Here is a 25,585-nt window from a genome sequence, read left to right as displayed (position 1 = left end):
TAATTTTTTTCTATATATATTTTTAGCTGTCCAAATCATTTCTTTATATTTTTAGTAGAGATGGGGTCTTGCTCTTGCTCAGGCTGGTCTCGAACTCCTGAGCTCGAGCTATCCTCCCGCCTCGGCCTCCCAGAGTGCTAGGATTACAGGCATGAGCCACCGAACCCGGCCTGTCCATGCTTCTTGAAGGACCCAGGATGGCCTGGGCAGAGGGAGGTTGGGTTGGGTGGGTGGGTCTGGGCCCAAGGTCCTCACTCCCACCCCACCCTGTTCCCCTCTGGGAAGGGCCAGCAAGAAGCTGGGCTGCTACACCCCAGTGGCTTCAGGTCCCCCCAGGGCATGGGCAGCCTCACTTTGGGTGTGGCCAGGCCCACCTGGGCTCCGGGTCCTAGAAGGAAGCAAGCAACCGTCCCCCCACCCCAGCACTGTCCCTCTCCCAGACAGACATGCAGTGTTGTGAGGCAGAGCTGTTTATCCCAGTGAGATAGAGGGGGGATAGGTAGCATCCTGGTGGCAGCGCTGTAGGGGACAGTTGCACATCTCAGTCCAGTCCTGACAGGTGGGGCCATGGGGTCATCTGCAGGAGGGAGGGTGGGGTTAGTGACTGCTCAGCACCCCCCCATCCCTGTGCTCCTGGGCCCACGACCTGGTGGCCTCGGGGGCAGGGGCAGGGCGCTGCTTCCTCCTGCCTGCATCCCTCATGCCCTGACTCACATGCTTGCTCCCTTGCTCCTTCCTGCCTGCATCTCCTGTTTGCTGCAGAGCCCGCAGCGTGTGTGCATGTGTGCACGCGAGTGTGCACGTGCATGCGTCCCTTCAACTCCTCACAGCCCATGGGTACAAGACGGGGAATGTGAGACGTGGGGGTGAGGGGGGAGGCAGAGAGTAAGAAAGGCAGAAAAAAAGACAGGCACAGGGACAAAGAGAGAAAGAGACCTGGGGAGACAGAGACAAAGAGACTAAGAGAGACAGGGAGACAGGCTACTCAACTCACATTGGTCTCAGAGGGAAAGGGGAGCTACCACAGCCGGAACCTATGGGTCCCTCTGCTAAAATTCAAGTTCTCTGTCCTTCATGTGCCAGAAGCACTTCACCCTCCCCAGTAAGGAGGAAGCCCAAGTTGAAACAGGCCCATTGTCCTTGTAAAAGGGGTCTACACTGGAGTCAGCTTAGTCCGGGTGTCCAGCAGGTGGTTCCAGGTGTAGAGGCCCACCCAGCTGTGTCAGACTTTTGGGCAATGTAAAGAATTTTCAATGGTAATTTTAACCACACATGGTTATTTTTGATTTTTGCATCATATGGCAAATTTTGCATTAGCTCATGCTTCACCTGTGCACACAGTTGTTCATCCTTTCTTAAATCAGTTTCCTCATCTGAACCACAGAACATAGGATATGATCAGGGTAACTATTCTCTCAATTCTCACAAAGAATAATATATAACAATATATGTCAATATATGTCCTGGATGCATAGGGAAAAAAGCTTATTCATTACATACAGAAAATGTCTTAGAACAGTAGTGTTTAATTCTTGTAAGAAATCCCTATTTGGGAAACTGATTCAGTCACCCATCCATCCATTGTTCCACCCATCTGTCCACCCATCAACAAACCCATTCACCCATTCATCCACCTCTCTCTCATCCCAAATCCTCCAACCACCCATTCACCCATCTACACAACTACCAATCCAACCATATCCATTCATCAGCTAATCCATTCACCAATCCACCACCCACCCACTCATCCACCCATCCACATCTGTCCATTAAACAATCCACCCATCCACTCATCCACCCATCTCATCTATTCATCCATCCATCCTTCCACCCATCCATTCATCCATCCACCCATCTATGCATCCATCTGTTCACCCATCTGTTCATCCATCCTTTCCTTCCACCTAGCTACCTAACCATCAACCTTTCCTGAGTTCACACTTTTTGCTGGGCAATGAATGCTGGGAACAAAGACACCACACACCCAGGTCTTACCCTGAAGGCCCTCCTTGTCAGGTGGGAGAGGAAATTCCAACACAGGCAGACACAGCGCAGGGTCACACAAGCAGCAATCAGGGAAACAGATAATATGAAGACCCAGAGAAGGGCAGAGAAAGCGAGTCAGATCTTAACGAACACAGGAGAAGTTTGCTGTGTGGGGTGGAGACAGCAGGGCACTCCTGGTGCAGAGAAGGCTGTCTATGAGTGTGTTTAGGAAAGGGGACAGAGGTCGAGGAGAGGGAAAGGGGAGTGAAGGAGCGGTTGTGTTACTCCTCCTGCCTCAGTTGGCTCCCTCACTCTTTCCTGTCAGGAGAATCCTGGCTCCTTCACCTACGTGCCCTGTGGCCTTGGGCAAGGGTGGCACCTTCCTGGGCCTCGGTTTCCTCCACTGTGCAATGGGGATGGTAATAGCAGTGACGTCAGAGACCGGGTTACACCGAGAGGACTAAAAGCGTCCTGGTGCACCTGGAGGCTGGAGCGAGGGTGGTATTCCCCAGGATCGGGGGCGAGGGCGCTGTGATTCCCCCCAATCCCACGCGCAGCTTATCTTCAGGGGCAGGGTCTCATTGTCTACCCCAAGTCTGCACCTGTGCCCGCCGTCTGTGCGGCTCCGTGCGTGCCTCTGGGTCTCTGCTAGCTCTGCCAGACTTCTTCCGTCCCATCTCCACCCCATTCCGTGTCTCCACCTCCCCATTGCCACGCTCCTTGTCTCCCTTTCCATCGCTCCGTCTGTCTCTGCCCCTCTGCCGCTGCCGCCACGGCCCCGCCCGCCCCTCACCTGGGGCTCACTCGCTGCCCGCGCCCGCCGCCCCGGGCCCGGCCTCGAGCGTGGCGAGCTGCAGGCGCACGCGGCGGGAGCCGGCGGCGGGCGGCGGGGGCGCACGGGCGACTCGGCGCGTTCCCCGGGAGCCGGGCGGCGGGCGCGGGCCGGCGGCGGCGGGCGCCGACCAGCGGCGGGACAGCTTGCGCGCGAGGCGGGCGAGTGCCGAGGGCCGCAGGCCGTAGTCGCGCTCGAGCTCCTGGCGCGAGATCTCGATGTTGCCGGTGTACCAGAGGATCCAGCCGAGCAGGCTCAGGAAGACGAGCAGCGCGCCCGAGTAGATGAGCAGGTCGCCGAAGTCGCGGCCGCGCACCTGCAGCTGCGCGAACACGCCGGTCAGCAGCGCCGCCATGCCCGCCACGTCCAGTGCCACCGCCAGCAGCAGTGCCATCCGGCAGCGGCCCAGGCCGGCCGCGGCCGCGGGCACGACCGCCGGCGCGGACGGGGCACCGGACGGGGGCCCCTGCGAGGTGCACACCGCGGGCGCCGCCATGGCCTGCACCGCCGCCGCCGCTGGCTTCGGGAGAGCTTTCCGGGTGCGGCCGGGGCGGGGTCAGGGGACGCGGCCAGGTGTGCCCGGCGCCCGCCGGGCCACCTGAGCTGGGCTGGGCGCGGGCCGGCCGGCTGGGGGCTCCCTGGCGGCGGTTTCTGTGCAGGGCAGACGCCGGCGCTGGGGGCAGCCCAAGGCCCGGGCCACCCAAGGGGATAACACAGGGTCAAAATCCAGGGCACTTTAACGGTGGCAGCGTAGGACACTGTGGGAGCCCAGGCGTTGTTCCTACTCAGTGCCAGCTTCCCGAGGCCTGCGGCGTAGAAACAAACCCAGACAAGGCCCCCGGACCCCAGGGAGCTCTGGGACGCAGAGAACCAGGTGCTCTGAAGGGGAGGCGCGAGGCTCTGCGGGAGCTGACAGTTTCTTCCATTCAACGTGTGTCTTCTGGGGCCTACCTTGTGTCCGGCCTCATAGCGAATGAACCCAAGGGCTCAAAGACGGATCCGATTCGCAGGAGCTCCCGACACCACAGTGCTCTAATGGAGGCAGCGGGCAAACCTGACTGTCAGGACTCGCTCAGGTACCGGCCAGACAACGCCTCCGCGCTCAGGCACTCCCAGGTGTGATCCCCAGCCCAGTCACTCCTTTCGTTCAGGGGGCGTCTCCGAGGCCTCCACCGGGCTGGTGGAGCTGAGGCCTCAGAGAGCATCAGGCCAGGCTCCTGCTCCTCGAGGATGCCCCTGACAACGAAAAATAAACTTCAGGGACTTTCATGGATGCGCCAGCTCACACGGGGGCGGGAGGGCAGCCGGGCACAGGGAACAGGCTGGGAACCAAGAACTGCCACATGCTAATCTCTCTTGCTCCAAACAACCCGCCCTTGGAGGGAATCCACGCTCTCCTGGCAGTCTGCGAGAAGGTTCCGTCTGGGCTCTCCCCAAACTCTGAACAGTTTAAGAGTTCAGGAAAACCCTGGGGAGAGCCAACTGCACGGAGCTGCCGGGATTAGCCGAAGGGTTCCGAACGTGCCCGGATGGAGACCGAGTGTTTCCGAACAGACCCGAACTGGTCACGAGCGAATGGGGGAAAGCGGCCACCCCTCCAAAGAGGGTTTGCGGAGAGTTTCGAAGATGCCCAGACGGGCCTCGGTGCCCCCATAGGGCATAGCCGAAGGCTTACGAAGAAAGCCGGAAGCACCCGAGGGCGCCAGGGCTTAAATAGTTCACGGGTTCACACGTTTAAACATAAAAGAAATGCTTATTGAGCGCCCACTATGCGCCAAGCACTGGGTGAGCAATACCGGAGAGAGGACGCTGAGGAATGGGTCTCTGGACCTCTAGCGCCGGAGTCACGACAAAACCCAGCCGTGGGCGGCGCCGTTCCTCCGCCCCGAGCACGCCCGCCGGTCTCTAGCCGAAGAGTTCCGAAGATTCCCGAGCGGCACGCGGCGGCTCGGCGGAAACAGCCGAAGACCACTGAGCCTCCTCAGAGGCGGGGACGGGCGACTCCAGGCGCGTCCCCGGAGAGGAAGCGGAAATGCGTGTGCAGTATTAAAGGCGTGGCCCCGCCCTCTGCCTGCCTCTTTCCGTCTCCGGCCGCCGCAGCGAGGGGAGGTGAGCGCGAGCCTCCTGTCTGCCCCGCGCGGCCGCCATCTCGCGCCCGCCGCCCGCTCTCGGTGTCCCCTGCACGCCTTCTCTCTTGAAACCCAAGAGTCCTTGGCGTCCTCCCTACCCCGCGCCTGAAGTTGTGGGTTCTCACGTTGTCCCCCTCCCCACATTCCCCGCAGTGAGTCTCGGCAGCCTGAGAAAAGTTCTAGGTCGCTGTCTGTCTGCCCCGAGGGCTGCTCCCATTTGCCCAGGTTCCCAGTCTCCCTCCCTCTCTCTGCTCCCGAGCGGGCCGCGGCCGACGCGCTGCTCCGCCTGCCGCCTTTCACGTGCCGTTTCCCCGCAGCCGCCGCCATGTCCGCGCATCTGCAGTGGATGGTCGTGCGGAACTGCTCCAGCTTCCTGATCAAGAGGAATAAGCAGACGTACAGCACCGTGAGTGGGCCTGGCTCCCCGGGAGGAGGGCCCAGGGTCCCCGACTCTTCCTCTGGGTCAGAGGGAGGGGTTTTCGCGTGTCTCGGTGTCCCCTCTTCACGATCACCTGTGCCGTCTCCTTCCCAGGAGCCCAATAACCTGAAGGCCCGCAACTCCTTCCGCTACAACGGGCTGATTCACCGCAAGACTGTGGGGGTGGAGCCGGCGGCCGACGGCAAAGGTGTCGTGGTGGTCATGAAGCGGAGATCCGGTGAGGGTTTGTCCTGGCCTGGCCCAGACGGCAGGCCCCCTTTGGGCAGGGAGCTGGGGCTTTTGCGCTGTCCGGCAGGAGGAGTAATTCTGCCGTTGAGTCGAGCATCCCTGGCATTGGGCCGACTTGCCAGCTATGTGAGTCGGGCACGGTTTTAGCCTGTTACCTCACCTGTAAAGTGGAGAAATGAGGAAGAACCTGGACTTCCCAGTGGTTGTGAGGCCTGAATTACAGGGTTGCACAATTGTATGTGCTCAGATTAAATCCTCAAAACAACTCGGGTGGGGGTGGATGGCTTCATCTTCCAGGTGAGAAAATTGAGGTGTAACAGAGTCAGGGCCCTCGCTGCCATACGTTGGAGGTGACAGGCTGGGTTGAAAGCAGCAGTTTTACCCCTATTCTGCCTGTGTGGGCTCAGAGAAGAGATCTGGAAGACCCCAGCCCCGTAACTGCGCACAGTCAGGCACAGGCCTTTTTAGGGTCTCCCTGAGTGTCTTGTGAGAGGTGAAGGGGAGGCAGGGGTCTCTAGAACAGGAGCCTGTGTCTGCATTTGTTCTCCACTAGGGTTTTTTTTTTTTTTTTTTTTTAAAAGAGTGAATTTTTCTTGGTTTCTTGATTGGGATTGGCCTCTGTCCCCATTCAGAACTGAACACCCTTCTATTCAGTGGCAGCAGCAACCCCAGCCTGTGACCTCAGTGACTGCTCCCCACCCTGGAGGAAGGTGATCCTCCTGCATCAGGAACACACTGCCCAGGGAGCAGCTGGGGGCTTGCCCAGATTTCTGAGGACCCCCTTCTGGAGGGCTAGGTCTTAAAGCTTTCCTCTCTTGAATTGCTAAGTACATGGGTGGCTTTTCCTAGACTTAAGGAATTGGACTGGCATGAGGGGGCAATATGAGCCCCACTCTGGGGTCGAGCAGCATTTCAGCGGACCTGATATTTAACCCCTGCTATGGTGATGGCCTGGGCTTCCCATTGCCAGGAGCACAGGGCTCTGGCCAGACCCGATCAGATCCTGACTGAGGCGACAGGCTTCTGGCACAAGAAAAGGGTGTTTTTTGTGTTGGACACGATTGGGCAAGTGTCAGGGAGTTGCTTTCTTTTTCATCCAGGGCAGTGGAGTCTAGACTTTGCCTTTGTCCCAGGGCTCTTTTTCACACCTGGCATCACCTCACTGTCAGTTGCTGACTTTGCCCCAGCTCTGTTCAAGATTGTTCCAGCAGCGTGGTTTGGGCCTTGGGAGGGAGAGGAGAGCAGAGCCGCAGACCTGGTCAGTGTGGGTGGGTCCAAGCACCCACCTCACCTACTCCCTGGAATGTCCACATTCAAAACAGCAGCTCTGCTATATGTGACAGAAGACACAGGGCCCGGGAGGGTGGCTCACACCTATAATCTCAGCACTTTGGGAGGCTTGAGGCCAGGAGTTCCAGACCAAGCTGGGCAGCATAGTGAGACTGGATCTCTTAGGAAAAAGACACAGTGAGGACAAGATGTACATACAGGGCTGTCCAGAAAGTATCCAGCCATTGTTAATATGTAATTTTCATACTACATACTACAACCCTGGTATGTAGGTACCCAGGACAGGGCCTGGCCTGTGTGTCTGGACAGGTGGAGAGACAGGGCCATCTGCTGGCCTGGCCCAGAAGGCTAAGGGCTGGTTGGAGGCAGTGGCCTCCCCAGGATCACCCCATTGGCCCAGGGTGCTCAGGTCCTTGGAGTAAGGTCGTGTCCTCAAACCAAGAGGTGCACCAAAGGCCTAGACAGACTGACCTTGCCCTCCCCTCCAGGCCAGCGGAAGCCTGCCACCTCCTACGTGCGGACCACCATTAACAAGAACGCCCGGGCCACCCTCAGCAGCATCCGGCACATGATCCGCAAGAACAAGTACCGCCCGGATCTGCGCATGGTGAGCGGTCTTGGGGCTCCTGGTCCAAGGCTGCAGTTGAGCCATGGGGGTGTGGGGGGTGGGCTACGGGTGGGGACTGGGTGGAGGAGCCACACCCCACAACAGCCACCCCTGTGTGGACCTGGGAGGCTGGCAGGTGGGGGCGGCTTGTGGAGTGGGTGTACGGAATCTGTGTGCCTTCCCCCCAGGCCGCCATCCGCAGGGCCAGCGCCATCCTGCGCAGCCAGAAGCCTGTTATGGTGAAGAGAAAGCGCACGCGCCACACCAAGAGCTCCTGAGCCCCTTCCCCTTGAGCAATAAAGAGTCAGCTGACCTTTTCTCAACCACCACGACTGAGCGTCCTTTTGTGGGGTGGCCTAAAGAATCCCAACCAGACCCTCAGGGTAGAGAATGGAGGCTTTTGCAGCCCAGCAGGGCACAGGCTGAGGGGCTGTGGGCCCCTGGTGCCATGGCAAGGTTTGTGGACCCTGGAGGAGCAGGGAGTGAAGTGAAGACCATCTCCACACCCTGGGAGCAGACAGGGCCATCAGGGAGGCAGCTGAGCCCAGAGGATAAATTGACTCTCACCTTCACTGGCTTCGCAGGAGGGCAGTGGCAGCCCCAGACTTAGAGCAGGCAGGTGTCACGAAACGGCCCGAAAGCCCCCACCCATCTCCCCAAGGCTGGCTCAGCTCAGTGTCTCCTCAGAGAGGTCTTCCTGGACACCCTTGTCCAGAGTAGGTTCTCCCTGGTTGCCCTGCTCTCTCTCCCTTTCCGGGTCGGTTCCTAGTGTTCCTAGTAGTCTGAGGTGGCAGCAGGCATAGACACTGGGCTGGGGCTCTCTGGGTTCTGCCTCCAGCTCAGCCACTAGCTGTGTGGCCTTGGGCAAGTTAGTGGACCTCTGCCTCTGTCGTTAGAATGAAGCTGGTGGGCTGGGTGGGGTGGCTCATGCCTATGATGCTGGCATTTTGGGAGGCAGGAGGATCCCTTGAGGCCAGGAATTCGAGACCTGCCTGGGTGACATAGCAAGACCTCATCTCTACAAAAAATTTCACAAATTAGCCAGGTGAGGTGGCTTGCACCTGCAGTCCAGCTACTCGGGAGGCTGAGGCTGGATCACTTGAGGTTATAGTGAGCTATGATGGCACCACTGCACTCGAGCCTGCACGACAGAATGAGGCCCTGTGTCAAAAGTAAAAACAATGAAGTGGGGGCCAGGCGCGGTGGCTGGCATGCCCCTAATCCTAGCACTCTGGAAGGCCGAGGCGGGCAGATTGAGCTCAGGAGTTCAAGACCAGCCTGAGCAAGAGCGAGACCCTGTCTCTACTAAAAATAGAAAGAAATTATATGGACAGCTAAAAATATACATAGAAAAATTAGCCGGGCATGGTAGCGCATGCCTGTAGTCCCAGCTACTCGGGAGGCTGAGGCAGGAGGCTCACTTGAACCCAGGAGTTTGAGGTTGCTGTGAGCTAGGGTGATGCCACGGCACTCTAGCCCGGGCAACAGAGTGAGACTCTGTCTCCGGAAAAAAAAAAAAAAAGATATAATTCACATAACATCACATCCACTCTTTTATAGTGCACAACTTCATGATTTTTGTAGTCTTCAAAAAGTTGTGCAACCACGGCCACTGTCTGATTCTGAACATTTTCATCATCCCGAATGGAAACCTTGTCCCCACAAAAAAGCCACTTCCACCTGTTGTCCCTCAGGCCCCTGGCAGCCACCAGTGGACTTCCTGTCTCTGTGGATTTGCCTTCCTGGACATTTTATATGAACAGAATCACACACTACATGGCCTTTGTGTCTAGCCTCTCTGAATATCAGGGTTCCAATACTCTTCCACATTGCAGCCCATCCCAGGCCTTCGTTCCCTGCGTGGCTCGGTGCTGTGCCACTGTACGCCGCTAGGTTTTGAGGTAGTTTGAAAGCAGAGAAGCTAGTGGACATGGGGTCGCCCATCACTCAGCGCACTCTGAGCCCATCTTGGTAGGTTTGTGGTTTACTGGTTTAATGTCTTGTCTCCTGGATTTACATGTAAATCCACAAAAGCAGGTGCCTACATTTTCTTCTGGTCTGCACCTCCGCACCTACCACAGTTCTGGCACGTAGTAGGTGCTCAGGAAATATTTATTGAGTGAACAAATGAATGAATGGATCCATTTCACCCTTGCTCCAACCAGTGGACGATTCGTTTTTGCTGCTGCACCCCACAGCACAGCAGGCTCTGCTGCACGCCAGTCTCTGCATACCTGTGTGAGCATGTCTGTCGGATAAAGTCCTAGAGGTAGAAGTGCTCCATCAAGGGAAATGTGTAGTTTCCGTTTTGCCGACAGTTGCCGTGTTTCAGAGACACCGCATCGACTCTCGCTCCCACAAACAGCACGTCCAATACCTGTCTCCCCGTATTCTTGACGGGGCTGCGCAATTTTAAACTTTTGCCAGGTTGATGAGTGAAAAAATCCTATTTCACTTTCACTTCAGTTGGCATTTCTTTACATGAGGGAATGCCCCAAACCTCACCCAAATAGTTATTTTAATCAATTATTTATTTTTGAGATGGAGTCTCACTCTGCCACCCAGGCTGGAGTGCAGTGGTACAGTCATAGCTCACTGCAGCTTTGAATTCCTGGGCTCAAGCGATCCTCCTGCCTCAGCCTCCTGAGCAGCCGGGGCACACCCCCCAGCTGGACTCAAATAGTATTTTATTATTTATTTATTTATTTATTAATTTTGAGAGCTCCTGTAGTCCTGGCTACTCAGGAGGCTGAGCCAGGAGGATTGCTTGAGCCCAGGAGTCGGAGGCTGTAATATGCTACATGCCACTGCACTCTAGGTGACAGAGTGAGACCTTGTCTAAAAAAAAAAATCAAACAAAACCATGAGATATTATTTTTATAACATCATGATGGACAAGACCTTCCTAAATAAGACACGACACCCAGATGATGTAAAAGAAAAGATTAGTAAATTTAATTACATAAAAAATGACTTCATGGCAAAAAAAAAAAGGTTAAAAAAAATTGAAAAGAGATATTTGCAACTCATTTCATACTGTGCTAGTTTTCTTGATATGTAGTTTCCACAGAAGTATGAAAGATTTACAAGCCAGCAGAAAGATGGTCAAAGGCCGTGACCAGACCACTCACAGGAAAGTAAATACAAATGACTTCTGCACGTATGGAAAAAAATCATCTCACTAATGCTAAGGGAAATGCAAATTAACACTGGGGCTTTCAAAGCATGCAGTATGTGAAGGGGGAAAAATGAGTAACTTTACAGTGGAGAAACCTGACAAATCCTACCTCAGCCAGGTGATCAAAGTCCACATCGACACCGACAGGGCATGTTGATAGGATGTGCCCTTAATAGGATGTGATGAAAATGGCGCTTTACCTCTGTGGTCCTTTCTTGCTAAAACCGATACCCCCAGGCTAATCATGAGAAAAACATCAGACCGATCCCAACAGAGGAGCATCCCACAAAATACCTGGCAAGCACTCCTCAAAACTGTCAAGGTCGTCAACTACAAGGAAAGTCTGAGAAACCAGTGTAGCCAAGAGGAGCCCAAGATAAGGCAACTGTATATAAAGTACTATTACATTTTGTAACGTAATCAGGGTATTACATATTGAATGTGGTATTATGTTTCTAAAAGACATTAGGTCCAAAAAAGGAAATTGGAATAAAGTATGGACTTCAGTCAATAATAATGTATCGACATTGGTTCATCAATTGTGACAAATACACCATACTAATGTAAGATGTTAACCATAGGGAAACTGTATTGGGAGTCCCCAAAACCACTTCCAGAACTGAAGATTTGCTAGAAGGACCCACAGGACTTGGATACACTGTCCTGTGATACACTCACAGTTATGGTTTATTACGGCAAAAGGATACAGATGAAAATCTGCAGAGAAAGGTGTGTGAGCCAAATCCAGGAGAGTCCAGACACAAGCCTTCACTTAATTCTCCTGCAACAATGTGTGACAACACAGCAACACATACGAAATATCACCAACCAGGGACGCTCACCTGAGCCTTGATGTACAGGGTTTTTATTGGAGGCGTGGGACACCCATGTAAGGCAGTCATGCGGAACCCAGGTAAGAGTCCCCACCTCCACAGGTCAAACTGATAGTGTGGCCCAAGGTGCAGGCAAACAATGACACCATTATCAGGCAGCATATTCCAAGGGTCAGAGGTCATCTCCCAGGAGCCAGTCAAGTGCTAGACTCCCTAAAAACAAGCCTTTCTGGGGAATGTGTGGGGGTTTGAGCAACCCAGGTCTGCTGAGTTAATCCTTTACTGTACAGTCCACCCTCCGGCCCTTAACTCAGGCTCTCTTACAGCAAAATGATTGCGTGTGTCTTAGCTTCTACATCTGGTATGGTATTTACATAAGAGATTCGGCCACAGGAAACACTGTATTATCTTCACATTTTTTTCTGTAAATCTAAAATCGTTCTAAAAAATAGTCCATTAAAAATATACTGGCCAAGCGTAGTGGTTCACGTCTGTAATCCTAGCACTCTGGGAGGCTGAGGCGGGAGGATTGCTCGAGGTCAAGAGTTCGAGACCAGCCTGAGCAAGAGCGAGACCCCATCTCCACTAAAAAATAGAAAGACATTATCTGGACAGCTAAAAATATATATAGAAAAAAATTAGCCAGGCATGGTGGCACATGCCTGTAGTCCCAGCTACTAGGGAGGCTGAGGCAGGATTGCTTAAGCCCAGGAGTTTGAGGTTGCTGTGAGCTAGGCTGACGCCACGGCACTCTAGCCTGGGCAACAGAGTGAGACACTGCCCCCAAAAATAAATAAATAAATAAAAATACTTAGATATTTTTTACCTCTCAGATTGAGAAAAATCCAAATGTGCTGGTTACAATATGAGGAACAGGCACACTCACACATTGCCCAGAGTGGAAATTGGTATAAACTCTACGGGGGGCAATTTGACAATATGTGTACGAGATTACAAATGAATGTACCCTTTGGCACAGTAATTCCTCTTATAAGATTTATTCTACAGATATATTCCTTTTGTGCCAAAGGACCCATGTGCAAAGGCCATTCATTTCAACATTGTTTGTAATAAATAACTGACTGGCCAACCAGTACAGGGGGTTTGTGATATAAATTCATGGTACATCTACTCAATGAAATACTATGCAGTCACAAAAAAGAGTAAGGAAGTACTGATATGGAGAGACTTCCAAACCTCATTGTTAAGTAAAAAAAGCAAGGTGCAACACGTTGTGTTCAGGACACTACCAGTTGTGTAAAGAAAGGGGAGGAGTTTAAAATAATATATATTTAAATTTGCTTGTATTTGCGTAGAATTTCTCACAAAAACACACAAGAACCTGGTAACATCAGTTGTCCCTGATTAAGGGAACTGGGTGTCCCAGAGATGGGAATAACAAGGAACCATTTTATCGTAGAAACATTTTTTTTTTTTTTTTTTTTTGAGACAGAGTCTCACTCTGTTGCCCGGGCTAGAGTGAGTGCCATGGCGTTAGCCTAGCTCACAGCAACCTCAAACTCCTGGGCTTAAGCGATCCTACTGCCTCAGCCTCCCGAGTGGCTGGGACTACAGACATGTGCCACCATGCCCGGCTAATTTTTTGTATATATATATTTTAGTTGTCCATATAATTTCTTTCTATTTTTAGTAGAGACGGGGTCTCACTTTTGCTCAGGCTAGTCTCGAACTCCTGACCTCGAGCGATCCACCCGCTTCGGCCTCCCAGAGTGCTAGGATTACAGGCGTGAGCCACCTCGCCCGGCCGAAACTTTTATCTTTATTTAAAATTTTATTTTCTTAGAGATAGGGGTCTCCTCTTTTGCCCACACTGGAGTATAGTGGCACAATCATGGCTCACTGCAGCCTCGAACTCCTGGGCTCAAGCCATCCTCCCACCTCAGCCTCCCAAGTAGCTAGGACTACAGACACAGGCCACCACGCCTAGCTTTGTTCAAGTGTTTTTGCAGATTTTTCTTCTGTGTTCTTTTCATTGATTTGTAGGAGCTCTTTATATATTTTGGATTAGTCCTTTTGTATAGGGCAAGGTATGAAGACTGTACCACCCTTTCAGCACTTCCATGTGTTCACCAACCCAGAAGCATTTCCAACCCCATCATTTAGGGTTTATATGGAGGTTTCACGATGAAGGCATGATTAAATCATCAACCAACAGTGATTCAACTAAACCTCCAGCCCCTCCCCTCCCAGAGCTTGGAGGGGGAGGATGGGACTGAAATTCCCAACCCTCTAATCTTGCCTTGGAGCTATCTGGGGGCCCACCAAGGGGGGAATTCATTAGAACAAAGAATGCTCCTACTACCTAGAAAATTCCAAGGGATTTAGGAATTCTGTTGGGGACCAAGGCCAAATATGTATTTTTATTGTATCACAGCAGCTCCTTGCCCTTGTTAATTATTGAGTAGGCTCCCCAAGGCCTAGGATGAAGGTGCCTTCCTTGAGAAAGGACTGTTTACTTCTCTCTCTCTCTCTCTCTCTCTCTCTCTCGAGAGAGAGAGAGAGAGAGATTTCCACCACCACAATGTGGATTTGGTCTGAAAATCGGATGGATTTTCTTCCCTTCTGTCCTGCCCACTCTCCCTGCCTGTAGTCCTGAAGGCAGTGGTGGGGGGTACAGATTTACTTCTGCTTCACCTTTACCCTGGGGGTCTACATTGGTTGCAGGGGTGGGGTGGGATTCCAGCTCAACATGGGGTCAGTCACTCCTTCTTGAGGCTAAGCCCAAGGTGTTTGGTTTTTTTTTTTTTAAAGAGACAAGGTCTGCCTCTGTCATCCAAGCTGGAGTGCGGTGTGATCATAGCTCACTGCAACCTCAAACTCTTGGAGCCCTAGGTTTTGACCTCACCTGCTTCATTATAACAGGAAAATCCCCTCAGGACAAGTTTTCCACTTACCCCACTTTAGATTTTAGCATGGACATTCTTTACTGTAATGTAAACAATGTAATGCTTTTAAAATGTTGATTTAGCATTTTTTTAAAATGAGACATTAGTCCAAATAACCTAAGCCCATCAGTAGAATGTGAAGTTTCCCCACCCAACTGCAGGCACACCCAGGATAATCCCTCCCCCATCCAGGGCAGAACCTGAGAGGACGATGGGATCTCACCTGAGACTAGATCATTATCACCTGACTTCAGAGTCAGAGTACCTGGATGGGCCTGGCCAACTTGGTTGAGCACATCAAAGGGAATGGAACGGGCAGCTTCTAGGAGCTGAGAGGAGCCCCCCAGTGCCCTAAGAACTGAAATCACCCACAATGACAGGAGCTTGGAAGAGGACCTGACAAAAGAACATGGCCAGTGGATGCCTCAATTTCAGCCTGCAAAAGCTCAGGCACGCCCAGACTTCCAACAGAATCTCTCAAACGGCTTGTGATCTGCTAATGCAAAAATATACGTGACAAAGGCTTTTGTTGCCCACAAGAAAAAAACCAATCAAGGGTAGAGCAGGGATCAGATGACGCAGGGGGATGGGGGTCTGCCCCAGCCCAGAACCAGATGGACAAGGCTGGCCAGACACAGTAAGCTAAGGCAACACACACCTGGTCATACAGGACAGGAAGGGACACAGCCAACTCCAACTTGCCATTTTAGAAGGAGAGGTGCAGAGCAGGACACCGGGCTCCAGGCCCCCCACTCCATTTTAGATTCGAACTCTGACTCTGGGGAGGTGCTGTGACTTCCACATTCCCCCAGAATGGAGAGGTGGTCCCAAACCCCAACAGGAGACTCGGCACATGGACTCAGGGACAGAGAAAGGACACCAACTGCCCTGAAACATGTGGCAGACACAATGGTCCTGGGGCATCTGCAAGGAACAGAAGCTGCTTTTCCAACTTTATTTAGAAAAACAAATCCAGGTCCCAGCGCCCCCTGTGCCCTCCCCCACCCCAGCCATAATTTAAATAACTTAGAGACAGGGTTGGAAGGAGGGGACAGGAGAGGATGGTGGGGTCAGGGTGGGAGGAAGGAGAGCCCCACTACAGCCGCCGGAGTGCCCGCTTCTTGTCCGTCTTTTTCTTGGCCGCCAGCTTCTTATCGCGCTCCCCGGCATGTTTCTTGGCCATGGGACCCTCGGCCCCTCCCAGCCCCGCGGGGGCCCCAGGGTCAGTGGAGGAGGCTGCAGCGCCACCAGCCAGGGCCCTGCCACCACTGGGCCCGCCTGCACCCCCGTGGATCTCTGTGAGCAGGCGGGCCCGGGCCGCGTACTCCTCGTAGTTCTCCAGGAGCAGGCGGCCTGCCTCCTCGTTGAGTGCAGACTCGGGGTTGGGGTGGATCAGCAGGCACTTGATGGTCTGCGGGGAGAGGCCCAGGGTCAGGGACGACTGGGTAACCTGCAGGGCCCCTCTGCCCTCAACTCAGACCCCAGGATCGGGTCCAGGCCCGCTCAGCCAGCATCCTCCTCATCTTTGCTCTGTTCTCCCGAGGCTTCCTTCCCATTGCCTTGCTCACAGTAAATGTCCCAAAAAGGACATGATGCCACAGGCCCAATGGTTTAACTACCCCGGTTCTGAGGCTCTTGGGTGATGGAGAAAAAGCCAGGCCCCTCTCGATGAGCCCACTGCCTGCCTGAGCCCCAGGCTTGGGTCCTATCCTGGCCTCTGTGCAGCTCAGTGTGACCTCAGAGGCCCCCTGGTTCATGGAAGGCCTGGATAGAGAGGGAGGGGACTTGCCTCAGAAAGTCACACCTGGGTCTACTGGAGTCTAAGGCTCCCTATCTTCCCACAATATCATGGTTAAGATGAAGCCTAAATCCTGACCTGTAAACCTGCCTTAACGGGAATCCCAAGTTTAGAGCCAGGAGACTGGCTGGGCTGGAATGGCACCAGGATGTAAATAAAAGGGGGACCGGAGGCCTGAGGGGCATCTCAAGGGCGGTCCACGAAGGGGCCAGTCCTCTCAATAGCCCTTCACCAGCCCATCCTAAGGAGTACAGTGAAGGGCAGAAGTGTGACCGGCAGCCAGGCCTCTAGCAGCCCTAGGTGGACCCTCCAAAGTGACATCTGCCCCCTGCCCCACTTTCCTTCTCAAAGGGAACCCAGAACACCTCCAGAAACAAAGAAACAAGCCTGGCTTTGAGCAGGTGACAGTTACAGGTGCTCCCTGGGGCTGCTGTGACAAATGCATGAGGAGCACCAGGCTCAGCAGTCATCACTGATGACCAGGAACACAAGATCCAACCCCTAGTTCTTATCACTGTGCCCCCAAAGTGGAGGCCCAGCGCAGACCCACTAGCCAGCAGGCCTGGAGGTCAACACCAACATCCCTAGCAGCTGCCACTGCCACCCCAGGGAGAGGAAGGTGCTGCAGGTGGAAAGGTGTGGGGTCTGTTTACCTTGGAGCTCAATTTTTCCCCGTGCTCTGCAGGAAACCCCAAAGCCCCATCCTCTCTACCACGTGTCCCAGAGGATCATTAGAAATTTAGTAAAAAACAATAACATCCCCCCCCAACAGAAGAAAAACCCACTTATTTTTTTTTTTTTTTTTCCAGGTGCAATGGCTCACACCTGTAATCCTAGCACTTTGGGAGGCTGAGGTGGGAAGATCGCTTGAGGCCAGGAGTTTGAGACCAGCCTGGGCAACAAGCAAGACACTGTCTCAAAAAAAAAAAAAAAAAAAAAAAATTAAAGACCTAGCCGGGTGTGGTGGCATGAGCCAGTAGTTCCAGCTACTTAGGAGGCTGAGGCAGGAGGATTACTTGAGCCCAGGAGTTTCAGGTTGCAGTGAGCTGTGATCATGCCATATTAGCCCAGGCAACAGAGCAAAACATGTCTCAAAAAAAAAAAAAAAAAAAAAACCAAAAAACAAAAACCAAAAACCAAAAAGAAACAAAAAACCCACCAAAAAACAAAAAGTTTTTGAGCTTGGGTGAGGGAGGCAGCAGGTGACTGAAATGCTTTAAGAGGCCTGTGGAGACCTTGGAGCAAGGGCCTGGTCCAGGGGGCCTGCACCTTGCCCAACACGGGGGCTGGATCCTTCTGTGCTACAGGGCCGTCCTGTGTGCTGTGGCCTCCACTTGCCAGATGCCACTAGCAGCCCCCTTCAGTTGTGACAACCAAAAACGTCCCCTGACAATGCAAAACGTCCCTGGGGAGACAGAATCACCCAGCTGAGAAACACTGGTTTATGAAAACATTCTAGAATTAAGACAGTGGCGACAGTTGCACAAGCCTCGCCACTATTAAAAGACCACTGAACCATATGCTTTAGAACAGTTTTAAGGTATGTAAATTATACCTTTAAAAAAACACTCTTTTACCAGACCCTTGCCCTTGACTTCTGTCAGAAACTGGCCTACGACACAAACCGGTCACTTGTTGCACAGCAAGGTACCCTTGGACACTGCACAGCAATCCTTTGTGCCCTGGGTTCAACGCGGCCAATCCTTCCAGAATTTTTCACAGAAGCTACGAACCTGGATTTTTACATGGAAATTTTCCACTACTTCAGAGTTGATTTAAAAAAAAAAAAAAAACTAAATAAAGCAGTTTGGCTCAAACACCATCGGGATGTCCAGAGAGGGAGGGAGGCCCAGGCCCAGCCCGGAACTCACCAGTAGCACATGTCGGATGCCCAGCTCAGCTGTCCAATCCCTCTTGAGCACATTGACGCAGATCTCGCCGTTGGCACCCACGTTTGGGTGGAAGATCTTGGTCAGGAAGTAGCCCTTGGGTGGGGAGGCAGGGAAGTCCTTCCCCAGCAGGAGTTTCATGCGGAACAGACCTCCAGCATATGGGGTCCCCTCTGGAGTGGAGGTGGGGAAACAGGTCAGGGTACTTGGGACTCCCAGGCACTGCACCACAACACCCCAAAGCCCAGGTGCCACGTTCTGGCTATGAGGCAGGTGCCCTGCAGGCTCCTCTACCAGGCTGGGGGAGTCTTGAGAGTTAAAAAACGGTTGGGTTCCCAGGACTCATCACACAGATATGCCCTGCCTTGCAAGACCCCCCCGTGAGTCACCACCAAGCCCTATTCTCCACCCCATGAATGTTTCTTCTCCCTCAAGTGACTGCCCCAGTCACATGCCCCTCCCAGGAGTGCCCACTTGTCTTCCTGGAAGACATCTACTTAAAAGCCTTTCAGGCAAACGATCTGACACTTTCTCAACTCCTTGGCCTTCCGCGATAAGTGAATGTTTCTCTCAACCACTTGTTTGGGTCCGAACAGGTGCCCACACCCCGACCATCAGGAACCTGGGCACCTGCCCTCCAGGTCTTGAGTCCTGACTGGCCTCCAGCTTCTTCCCAGGCCCTCTCTCCTCACTACAGTCAAAAGCAGCTCTGGAGCGACCCGCCACACCCTTGCTTTAAACTCTTACCAGCTTCCTTGCCAAACTCCTTACAGGGGCCTAGAAGCCCTCTAAGATCTGCCCCTGATTGCTCCACAATCAATTTTCTCCTTTCTGTTCCTACAAAGCACCCAGCCTCGCCTGCCTTGGGGCCTTTCTGGGAGTCTTCCCATCTTCCTGATCCCCAGCCCCTAGCCACCCCATGCAGCAAGGCCTGAATTACCTCAAATGTCACCACCTCAGGAAGGTCTAACCTGACCACCTTCCACCATCACAATGGATAAGACCCTTCACATGTTCCTCTAATATCTTGGCTTACATTGTAGAAACTTAGATTATAACAGAAATGTAGTTTGCATAAAACAATATTCTAAATCGCTGCACATATGTCGGATTAAACAATCACATGCAATCATTTAATTATTTATTACCTCTCTCCCCCACAATGATGTGTCTGGCCTGTTCCCTGCTATGTCCCCAGAGTCCCTGACACTGACTACAAAGTGGAGTTTGAGATCATCTGGCCCAACCTCCAGGCCTTTGCTGATGCTATTCCCACCACCTGGAACTCTCTTCCCACTTCTATGTAATTTCTACCCATTCTCAGGTCCAGAGAAGCCACATCTGACAGCCTCACCCCAAACCTAGGAAAGGGCCTCAAATATGCTCTCTCAGTGACCAAGTACACCTCAACACTTACGGCAAAAGGATCCATAGTTATTTGTCATTTGTGGTGTTCTGCCCTGCTGACCATGAGCATCACAAAACAGCAATGCCTGTCCTAACCACCACTGTGTCCCCAGCACCTGACACAAGGCCAGCCTGTAATGGGTACTTCTGGGCCATCTGTTCTAGATCAGGATGAGGGAGGAATCTACAAAGCAGCCCCTCCCTCTTTCATTCCAAACTCACCAGGGCCCTCAATGGTGACCTGCAGGTCGGTGAGGTCCTCCTCGTTGGGAAAGACCTTGATGCCATCAGGTGGGTCCGCAGTCAGCGTTGTCACCTCTTTGTACACTAGACGGATGATGTGGGGGGGCAGGTTCTCCACGTTGGAATTCTGGAAACAGATGGGAGAGGAAGGTGAGCAGCTGGCAATCTGGTCTCCTGCAGGGTTTAATGATGTGGTGGCAACCCTGGGCTTGACCCTGTGGTCCCAGGCTCTCAATCACCCCTGGGCTCCCAAACTCCCATTCAGGATACTTCAGACTGCTTTAGGTTATAGGAGCCGACCTCCCAACAGAAATGGGGGCAAATTTCCGTGGGGAGTTGGGGATAACTGCACCTACCCCAGAAACCCCAAAAGCCCGATCACAGGCCCACGTTAGCCCACGCTAGCCCACGCTGGTAACAGGTAGGCCCTAGACCTGACCCATCCTGTCCCCTTTCCCCATCTAATTTTGGTTAAACCATCCTTAAAACCCAGGCTCAGGCCTGGATATGGCGGCGGGGCATCCTTGCTCCAAGTAACACCCACAAACGGCCTGCAAAACGCCCGGAGCCATCCTGGAGTCTCCGCCGGGCCTTCCTGGTCTGGGAGACTGGACGGCCGAGGCTCCTGCCTCGCCTGCAGGAAGACCCTTGGGCCCATTCTGGCCATGTACCCACAGGCTGGCCCTCAAATCCCTCAAAGCAGCCCGCGAGAGGCCCTTGAGACCCCTCCTTCAGGGAAGCCCCCGACCGCCCCTCTCAAGCCCCGGCGCCCGCTCTCACCATGACTGCGGCCGGCCGGGGGCGGGTCCCCCCGGCCCACTTCCTGCTCTCTTCGGGCCGCTGGCCGGGGCGCGGGGCCCCACTGCTGCAGCTGCGACCCTGGCGAGGCCCCGGCGGCCCCGCTCCGCTCCCCGCTGCCTCCTAAGCACACAGCACCCAACCTGCACCCGCCCCGGCCGCGCTGAGCCTGCCGCGCGCGCGCGCACCACGCCCGTTTATAGCCGCCCGCAGGCCACGCCCCCCCCCCGCGGCCCCAGCGCCGGGTCACGACCCGTGACGTCAGCACGCACGTTCCTTGGCGTTCGATGCGCTTTCCCCTTTCTCCGCAATCTGCGGTCAGAAGCGAGCAGTGGGCGGAGGCAGTTGTGCGGCGGGCCGGCCAGTAGGGGCGCGTGGGGGTCGGGGTGGGGACCCCAGAGAATGGAAGGGTTGAGAGGGGGAGTAGAGAAGGGGACGCGGGATGCAAAGCGGCCGCTGATTGGGCCGTTTGAATGAGACGCCGCTACGGCACGGAGTGCGCGCACGCGCGCGCGCACGCCCTGACGTCGAGGAAGTCGCGCACGCGACTAACGGTCGGCCAAGGGGGGCCAGGGCGGGGCGAGGGGAGGCGGGACTCGGGGGGGGGTTTTAAACGCGTGATGGAAGGGTTTCGGGCCAATAGGTACACGCGCTCGTGATGAGTCACGAGACTCGCATGGGCCAATAACTAACAGAAGATTTTGCGGAGGGGCGGGCAGGAATGGAGAGCCACCAATGGGGACCCATTTTAGTGCGGACCTACTCTCTACCGGCCAAAGAAATTCGTTGATTTTCTGTATATGCAAATGAAGTGTGCCTTCCCGCTTGCGTCCTCTCATCGCGGCCGTGGTGGGGGTGGGCGCTGGAAATCCGTCTGCATTTTTCTACGAGGCGCCATTTTGTGCTAGAAATGACCTGTGACCATGTCCTTTATTGCGGAAGCTCAAATACCAGTGAGAATGACCTTAGAGATTTGGACGGCCTGGCCCTGAAGTGTGTGACCCCTGACCCCTGCTTGGACTCATCGAAAACTCCTGGCCTCAGTTTCCTTATGTGGCAAATGGGCATTGGGGATCTCTTGTGATGGCAGGGAGAGAAGTCAGGAGAGTCCAAAGTGATCCAGGACGTAGTTCTGCCTGTGATTGACCCATGGCCTCCAGCCACACAGGATTCAGTTTCCCTGTCTGGAAAACAGACACACAGTTGCCTGGAGAGGGCACCTAATCACCTCTTAAAGTTCCTACCTCCCAATACTGTTACATTGGCAGTTGAATTTCAACGTGAGTTTTAGAGGGGACATTCAAACCATAGCAGCATTTTCCCAAACAAGATGTACAAATGGCCAATAAGCACATGACAAGATGCCCAACATCATTAGCCATCAGGGAAATGCAAATCAAAACCACAATAAAAACCACTTCCCACCCACTAAGGTGGCTGTAATCAAAAAGACAATAACAAGTGCTGATGAAGACGTGGATAAATTGGAGCCCTCATACACTGCTGATGGGAATATAGAATGGTAGCTACTTTGGAAAACACTCTGGCAAATCCTCAAAAGGTTAGAGTTACAATGTGACCCAGCAATACTATTCCTAAGTAATAAAAACATATGTCCACACAAAAAGTCATACCCAAATGTTCATAGCAACATTGTTCACAGTAGCCAAAAGATGGCAACAACCCAGATGTTAATCAACTGATGAGTGGATAAATCAACTATGGTATATCCATACAATGGAATGTTATTCAGCCATAAAAGGAATGAAGCACTGATATACATTACAATATGGATAAGCCTTGAAAACATTATGCTAAGTGAAAAAAGCCAGACACAAAGGACTACATGTTATAGGATTTTATTTATATGAAAAGTCCAAAATAGTCAAATCCATACAGACGTAAACTAGATTAGTTGTTGCCAGAGGTTGAGAGTGGGGGATGGGAGATAGGGCAGTGATGGGTATATATTTTCTTTTTTTTCTTTTTTTTTTCTTTTTTTTTTTTTTAGATAGAATCTCACTCTGTTGCCCAGGCTAGAGTGCCGTGGCATCAGTCTAGCTCACAGCAACCTCAAACTCCTGGGCTCATGTGATCCTTAGCTGAGACTACAGGCATGCACCACCATGGCCAGCTATTTTTTTCTATATATATTTTTGGTTGTCTATATAATTTCTTTCTATTTTTGGTAGAGATGGGGTCTCGCTCTTGCTCAGGCTGGTCTCGAACTCCTGAGCTCAAAGGATCCACCCGCCTTGGCCTCCCAGAGTGCTAGGATTACAGGTGTGAGCCACTGCGCCCAGCCACTTTTTGTTCTAAAATTGTGGTGATGGTTGCACCACTTTGTGGATATACTAAAAACCATTGAATTGTGCACTTTATTTTATTTTATGTTTTTATTTTTTATTTTTGGAGACAGAGTCTTGTTCTGTTGGCCAGCTAGAGCACAGTGGCATCGTCATAGCTCACTGCAACCTCAAACTCCTGGGCTCAAGCGATCCTCCTGCTTCAGCCTCCCAGAGTGCTAAGATTACAGGCGTGAGCCACCGCACCCGGCCTAGATTTATTTTTAAATTCAAAATTCTTTGGGTGGTTCTCCACAGGGAGGGCTTAGAGGTGAAAGGGTAATCAGGTTACTACCAAAGGAAAGGTGTCTGGAACGTTCTTGATGTCTCCCTTCCAGCTGAGTGAACAGATTACTGCGGTTTTAGGCCTGGAGAATCAAGGAAGTGACATTCGGTAGTGAGACTTTTATTATCAAATAGTATTGACTGGGCCAGGCGCGGTGGCTCACGCCTGTAATCTTAGCACTTTGGGAGGCCGAGTCGGGTGGATCATTTAAGCTCAGCAGTTTGAGACCAGCCTGAGCAAGAGTGAGACCCCGTCTCTACTAAAAAAACAAACAACAACAACAAAAAACAAAAAAAAATAGAAAGAAATTAGCTGGACAACTAAAAACATACAGAAAAAATTAGCTGGGCATGGTGGTGCATGCCTGTAGTCCCAGCTACTCAGGAGGCTAAGGCAGGAGATTGCTTGAGCCCTGGAGTTTGAGGTTGCTGTGAACTAGGCTGACGCCACGGCACTCTAGCCCGGGTAACAGAGCTAGACTCTGTCTAAAAAAAAAAAAAAGAATAGTATTGACTGAGAAATTTTATCTTCCTCTTCTTGTGAGATGTTAACCTTGTGATGGTATATTTTTTTTCAGGGCTACTCATCAAAACATGGTGTGATGTCATTGAAGAATTTAGTTCCTTTTCCATTCCTTTTGTGACATCTGAAATTTCTTCTTTTTTATTAGCAATAATATCATCTGCTACTCCACCAGCAAGAAGAGGCAAACTCATTATTTCACTGGGTAAACAATTCATTTCAAAATTTATCTTATTTTCATCATGGTTCACTTCAATTAAATCTTGTAATCCAGGACACTGAGCCTCTTGTACTATGCTGTTCCTGCTTTCAGGAATACTTGAAAATAAAGTCTTCCCATCATGATATTCATGTTGGTGTTCTGAGGATCAGGATTCTCTGGTGATGATGTTTGTCTTAGGAGGACCACCGTATCCCTGTTCTGGGACACAGCTTTGCCGACAGACTTAGGTGTTCCAAGTCTTTGAGAAGGACATTCAGAAGAGATAGATAGTTCTGAGAATGATTTAACAGGAGTTTCAACTCTGGAAAGTCCAGCATTTAAAAAGAATTTTAAAAAATTACTGTGATGGGAGGAATTGAAGGAAGGCCAGAGGGCGGGGAGAAAAAGAGAGATCTGAGGGAAGGATGTTCCCAGCCGGGAGAGGTGGCCAGGCAGGGCCTCGCAAGGCCACGGTGAAGAGCTTCGGAGAGCCCTGCGGAGCCACCGAGGAGTTTTGATCTGGAGGTGTGTCTGGATTTGGTGCTCGTATTGAGACTCTAGCTCAGCGCTGCTGGGTTGAGACTGGATTGGAGGGGCCCAGTGTGTTGACTGTGGCTCGGGCTAGGGTGTTGGCCATGGGGGAAGAGGGTGGAGGAAAGGAGCAGACTTGGGAACTCCTTAGCCCATGGTCTAGCGGTGGGCAGCCTTCCCAGTCCTTTGGGAGACAGGAACTGTCAGAGGATGCGGTGGGGAAGGGGTGCATTTTCCTTGCTGATACTGGTGACCCATAAATTTACTTTTGTTCAGTGAACACTAAATTGTCCCTTTGGCTTCAGAAACTAATCTTCACTCTGCCTATCTGTATTATTATAAATTACAAAAGACACACATGCTTGGAGGAACATCCACACAGTGACTGAGGCACAGGAGGTAACAGCTGGAGGTGCTCTCTGGCCCTCCTTACTCTCCTTCCCTCCACATCCCTCTCGGGAAGCCGCTGTTCACATGTCACCGCGTGTTCTTCCTTGCAATTCCTGAGCATTTCTGTAGAGGCACAATTATCCACACACAAATACCTCTGCCCCTGCAGTTTGTGTTGCTCAGCTGCCTGCAGTTCGCAGTGAGCATCCTTGTCCATGTTTCTGTGAGTACAGCTGTGCGCATTAGTGAAGGAGAAACTCTTAGAGAAATTCCTAGAAATTTGCGAGACGAAAGAGCACGTAGGTTTGCAATTCTGCCATGTGGCCCTCGGCAGGGTTCTCCTCCTTTGGCTCCCCACCATAGGATGTGATCTGCTCCTTCAACCCGTATTTATTTAGCACCAACTATATACCGGGCACTCTTCTGGGTGCTTGGGACACATCAGAGCACAACATACGAAACAAAAAAAAATCCCTGCGCTCCGGGACTCCCATTCCACTGGGGAGACAGATAAACAATCAGCACTGAAAATAGGGGGGCAACCATCCGGTTTTCCCAGGACTGAGGGGCGGCCCAGGATGCAGGACTTGCTGTGCTCACACTGGGGAGGTTCTGGGCTAACAGGTAAGTCCAGTTTGTATATTAAAAGATATTAATTGCTGTAAAACTTAGTGTAGGCTAACGAGGTTCAGGAATTCTGGGGGCAGTTTTAGAGAGAGTAGGACTCATTGAGAAGGTGACTTGTA

General features: G+C 52.5%; 3 protein-coding genes across 4 annotated transcripts; 1 reads left to right on the top strand and 2 right to left on the bottom strand.

Moving 5' to 3' along the window:
• Positions 1-459: 459 nt before the first annotated feature.
• On the bottom strand, positions 460-4,677 carry TMEM238 (transmembrane protein 238). 2 transcript variants are annotated; one of them, XM_069457454.1, is made up of 3 exons: positions 4,615-4,677; positions 2,780-4,054; positions 460-577 (listed from the first exon to the last, which is right to left on the bottom strand). In XM_069457454.1, exon 2 carries the CDS (start codon positions 3,312-3,314, stop codon positions 2,787-2,789), a length of 528 nt encoding a protein of 175 aa, XP_069313555.1. In that variant the 5' UTR covers positions 3,315-4,054; positions 4,615-4,677; the 3' UTR covers positions 460-577; positions 2,780-2,786. The 2 variants fall into 2 exon arrangements, with proteins under 2 accessions (XP_069313555.1, XP_069313553.1); XM_069457452.1 differs by lacking the exon at positions 4,615-4,677 and having other exon boundaries at positions 2,780-4,572.
• A 188-nt stretch (positions 4,678-4,865) lies between these two features.
• Positions 4,866-7,834, top strand: RPL28 (ribosomal protein L28). Its single transcript, XM_069457451.1, has 5 exons — positions 4,866-4,927; positions 5,265-5,353; positions 5,480-5,603; positions 7,393-7,511; positions 7,700-7,834. The coding sequence occupies exons 2-5, from the start codon at positions 5,273-5,275 to the stop codon at positions 7,787-7,789; spliced, it is 414 nt and encodes a 137-aa protein (XP_069313552.1). The 5' UTR covers positions 4,866-4,927; positions 5,265-5,272; the 3' UTR covers positions 7,790-7,834.
• A 7,530-nt stretch (positions 7,835-15,364) lies between these two features.
• UBE2S (ubiquitin conjugating enzyme E2 S) lies at positions 15,365-20,714 on the bottom strand. Its single transcript, XM_069457599.1, has 4 exons — positions 20,546-20,714; positions 19,745-19,892; positions 18,098-18,288; positions 15,365-15,839 (listed from the first exon to the last, which is right to left on the bottom strand). The coding sequence occupies exons 1-4, from the start codon at positions 20,546-20,548 to the stop codon at positions 15,525-15,527; spliced, it is 657 nt and encodes a 218-aa protein (XP_069313700.1). The 5' UTR covers positions 20,549-20,714; the 3' UTR covers positions 15,365-15,524.
• Between the last annotated feature and the right edge of the window lie 4,871 nt (positions 20,715-25,585).

The sequence above is a fragment of the Eulemur rufifrons genome, chromosome 24, assembly GCF_041146395.1.
Source record: "Eulemur rufifrons isolate Redbay chromosome 24, OSU_ERuf_1, whole genome shotgun sequence".
Classification (NCBI taxonomy): Eukaryota; Metazoa; Chordata; class Mammalia; order Primates; family Lemuridae; genus Eulemur; species Eulemur rufifrons.
The sequence above is the reverse complement of the archived record's forward strand: the minus strand, read 5'-3'. Positions and strand labels throughout refer to the sequence as shown.

What these genes read in the sequence shown, in the direction of transcription:
- RPL28 (XM_069457451.1), top strand. Translation starts at nt 5,273, where the DNA reads ATGTCCGCGCATCTGCAGTGGATGGTCGTGCGGAACTGCTCCAGCTTC. An exon ending in ATAAGCAGACGTACAGCACC is followed by an intron (nt 5,354 to 5,479) that starts GTGAGTGGGCCT and finishes TCTCCTTCCCAG; the next exon opens with GAGCCCAATAACCTGAAGGC. An exon ending in GGTCATGAAGCGGAGATCCG is followed by an intron (nt 5,604 to 7,392) that starts GTGAGGGTTTGT and finishes CCTCCCCTCCAG; the next exon opens with GCCAGCGGAAGCCTGCCACC.
- UBE2S (XM_069457599.1), bottom strand. An exon ending in GGTCACCATTGAGGGCCCTG is followed by an intron (nt 18,289 to 19,744) that starts GTGAGTTTGGAA and finishes CCTCCACTCCAG; the next exon opens with AGGGGACCCCATATGCTGGA. An exon ending in GCATCCGACATGTGCTACTG is followed by an intron (nt 15,840 to 18,097) that starts GTGAGTTCCGGG and finishes CTCTCCCCGCAG; the next exon opens with ACCATCAAGTGCCTGCTGAT.
- TMEM238 (XM_069457454.1), bottom strand. Translation starts at nt 3,314, where the DNA reads ATGGCGGCGCCCGCGGTGTGCACCTCGCAGGGGCCCCCGTCCGGTGCC.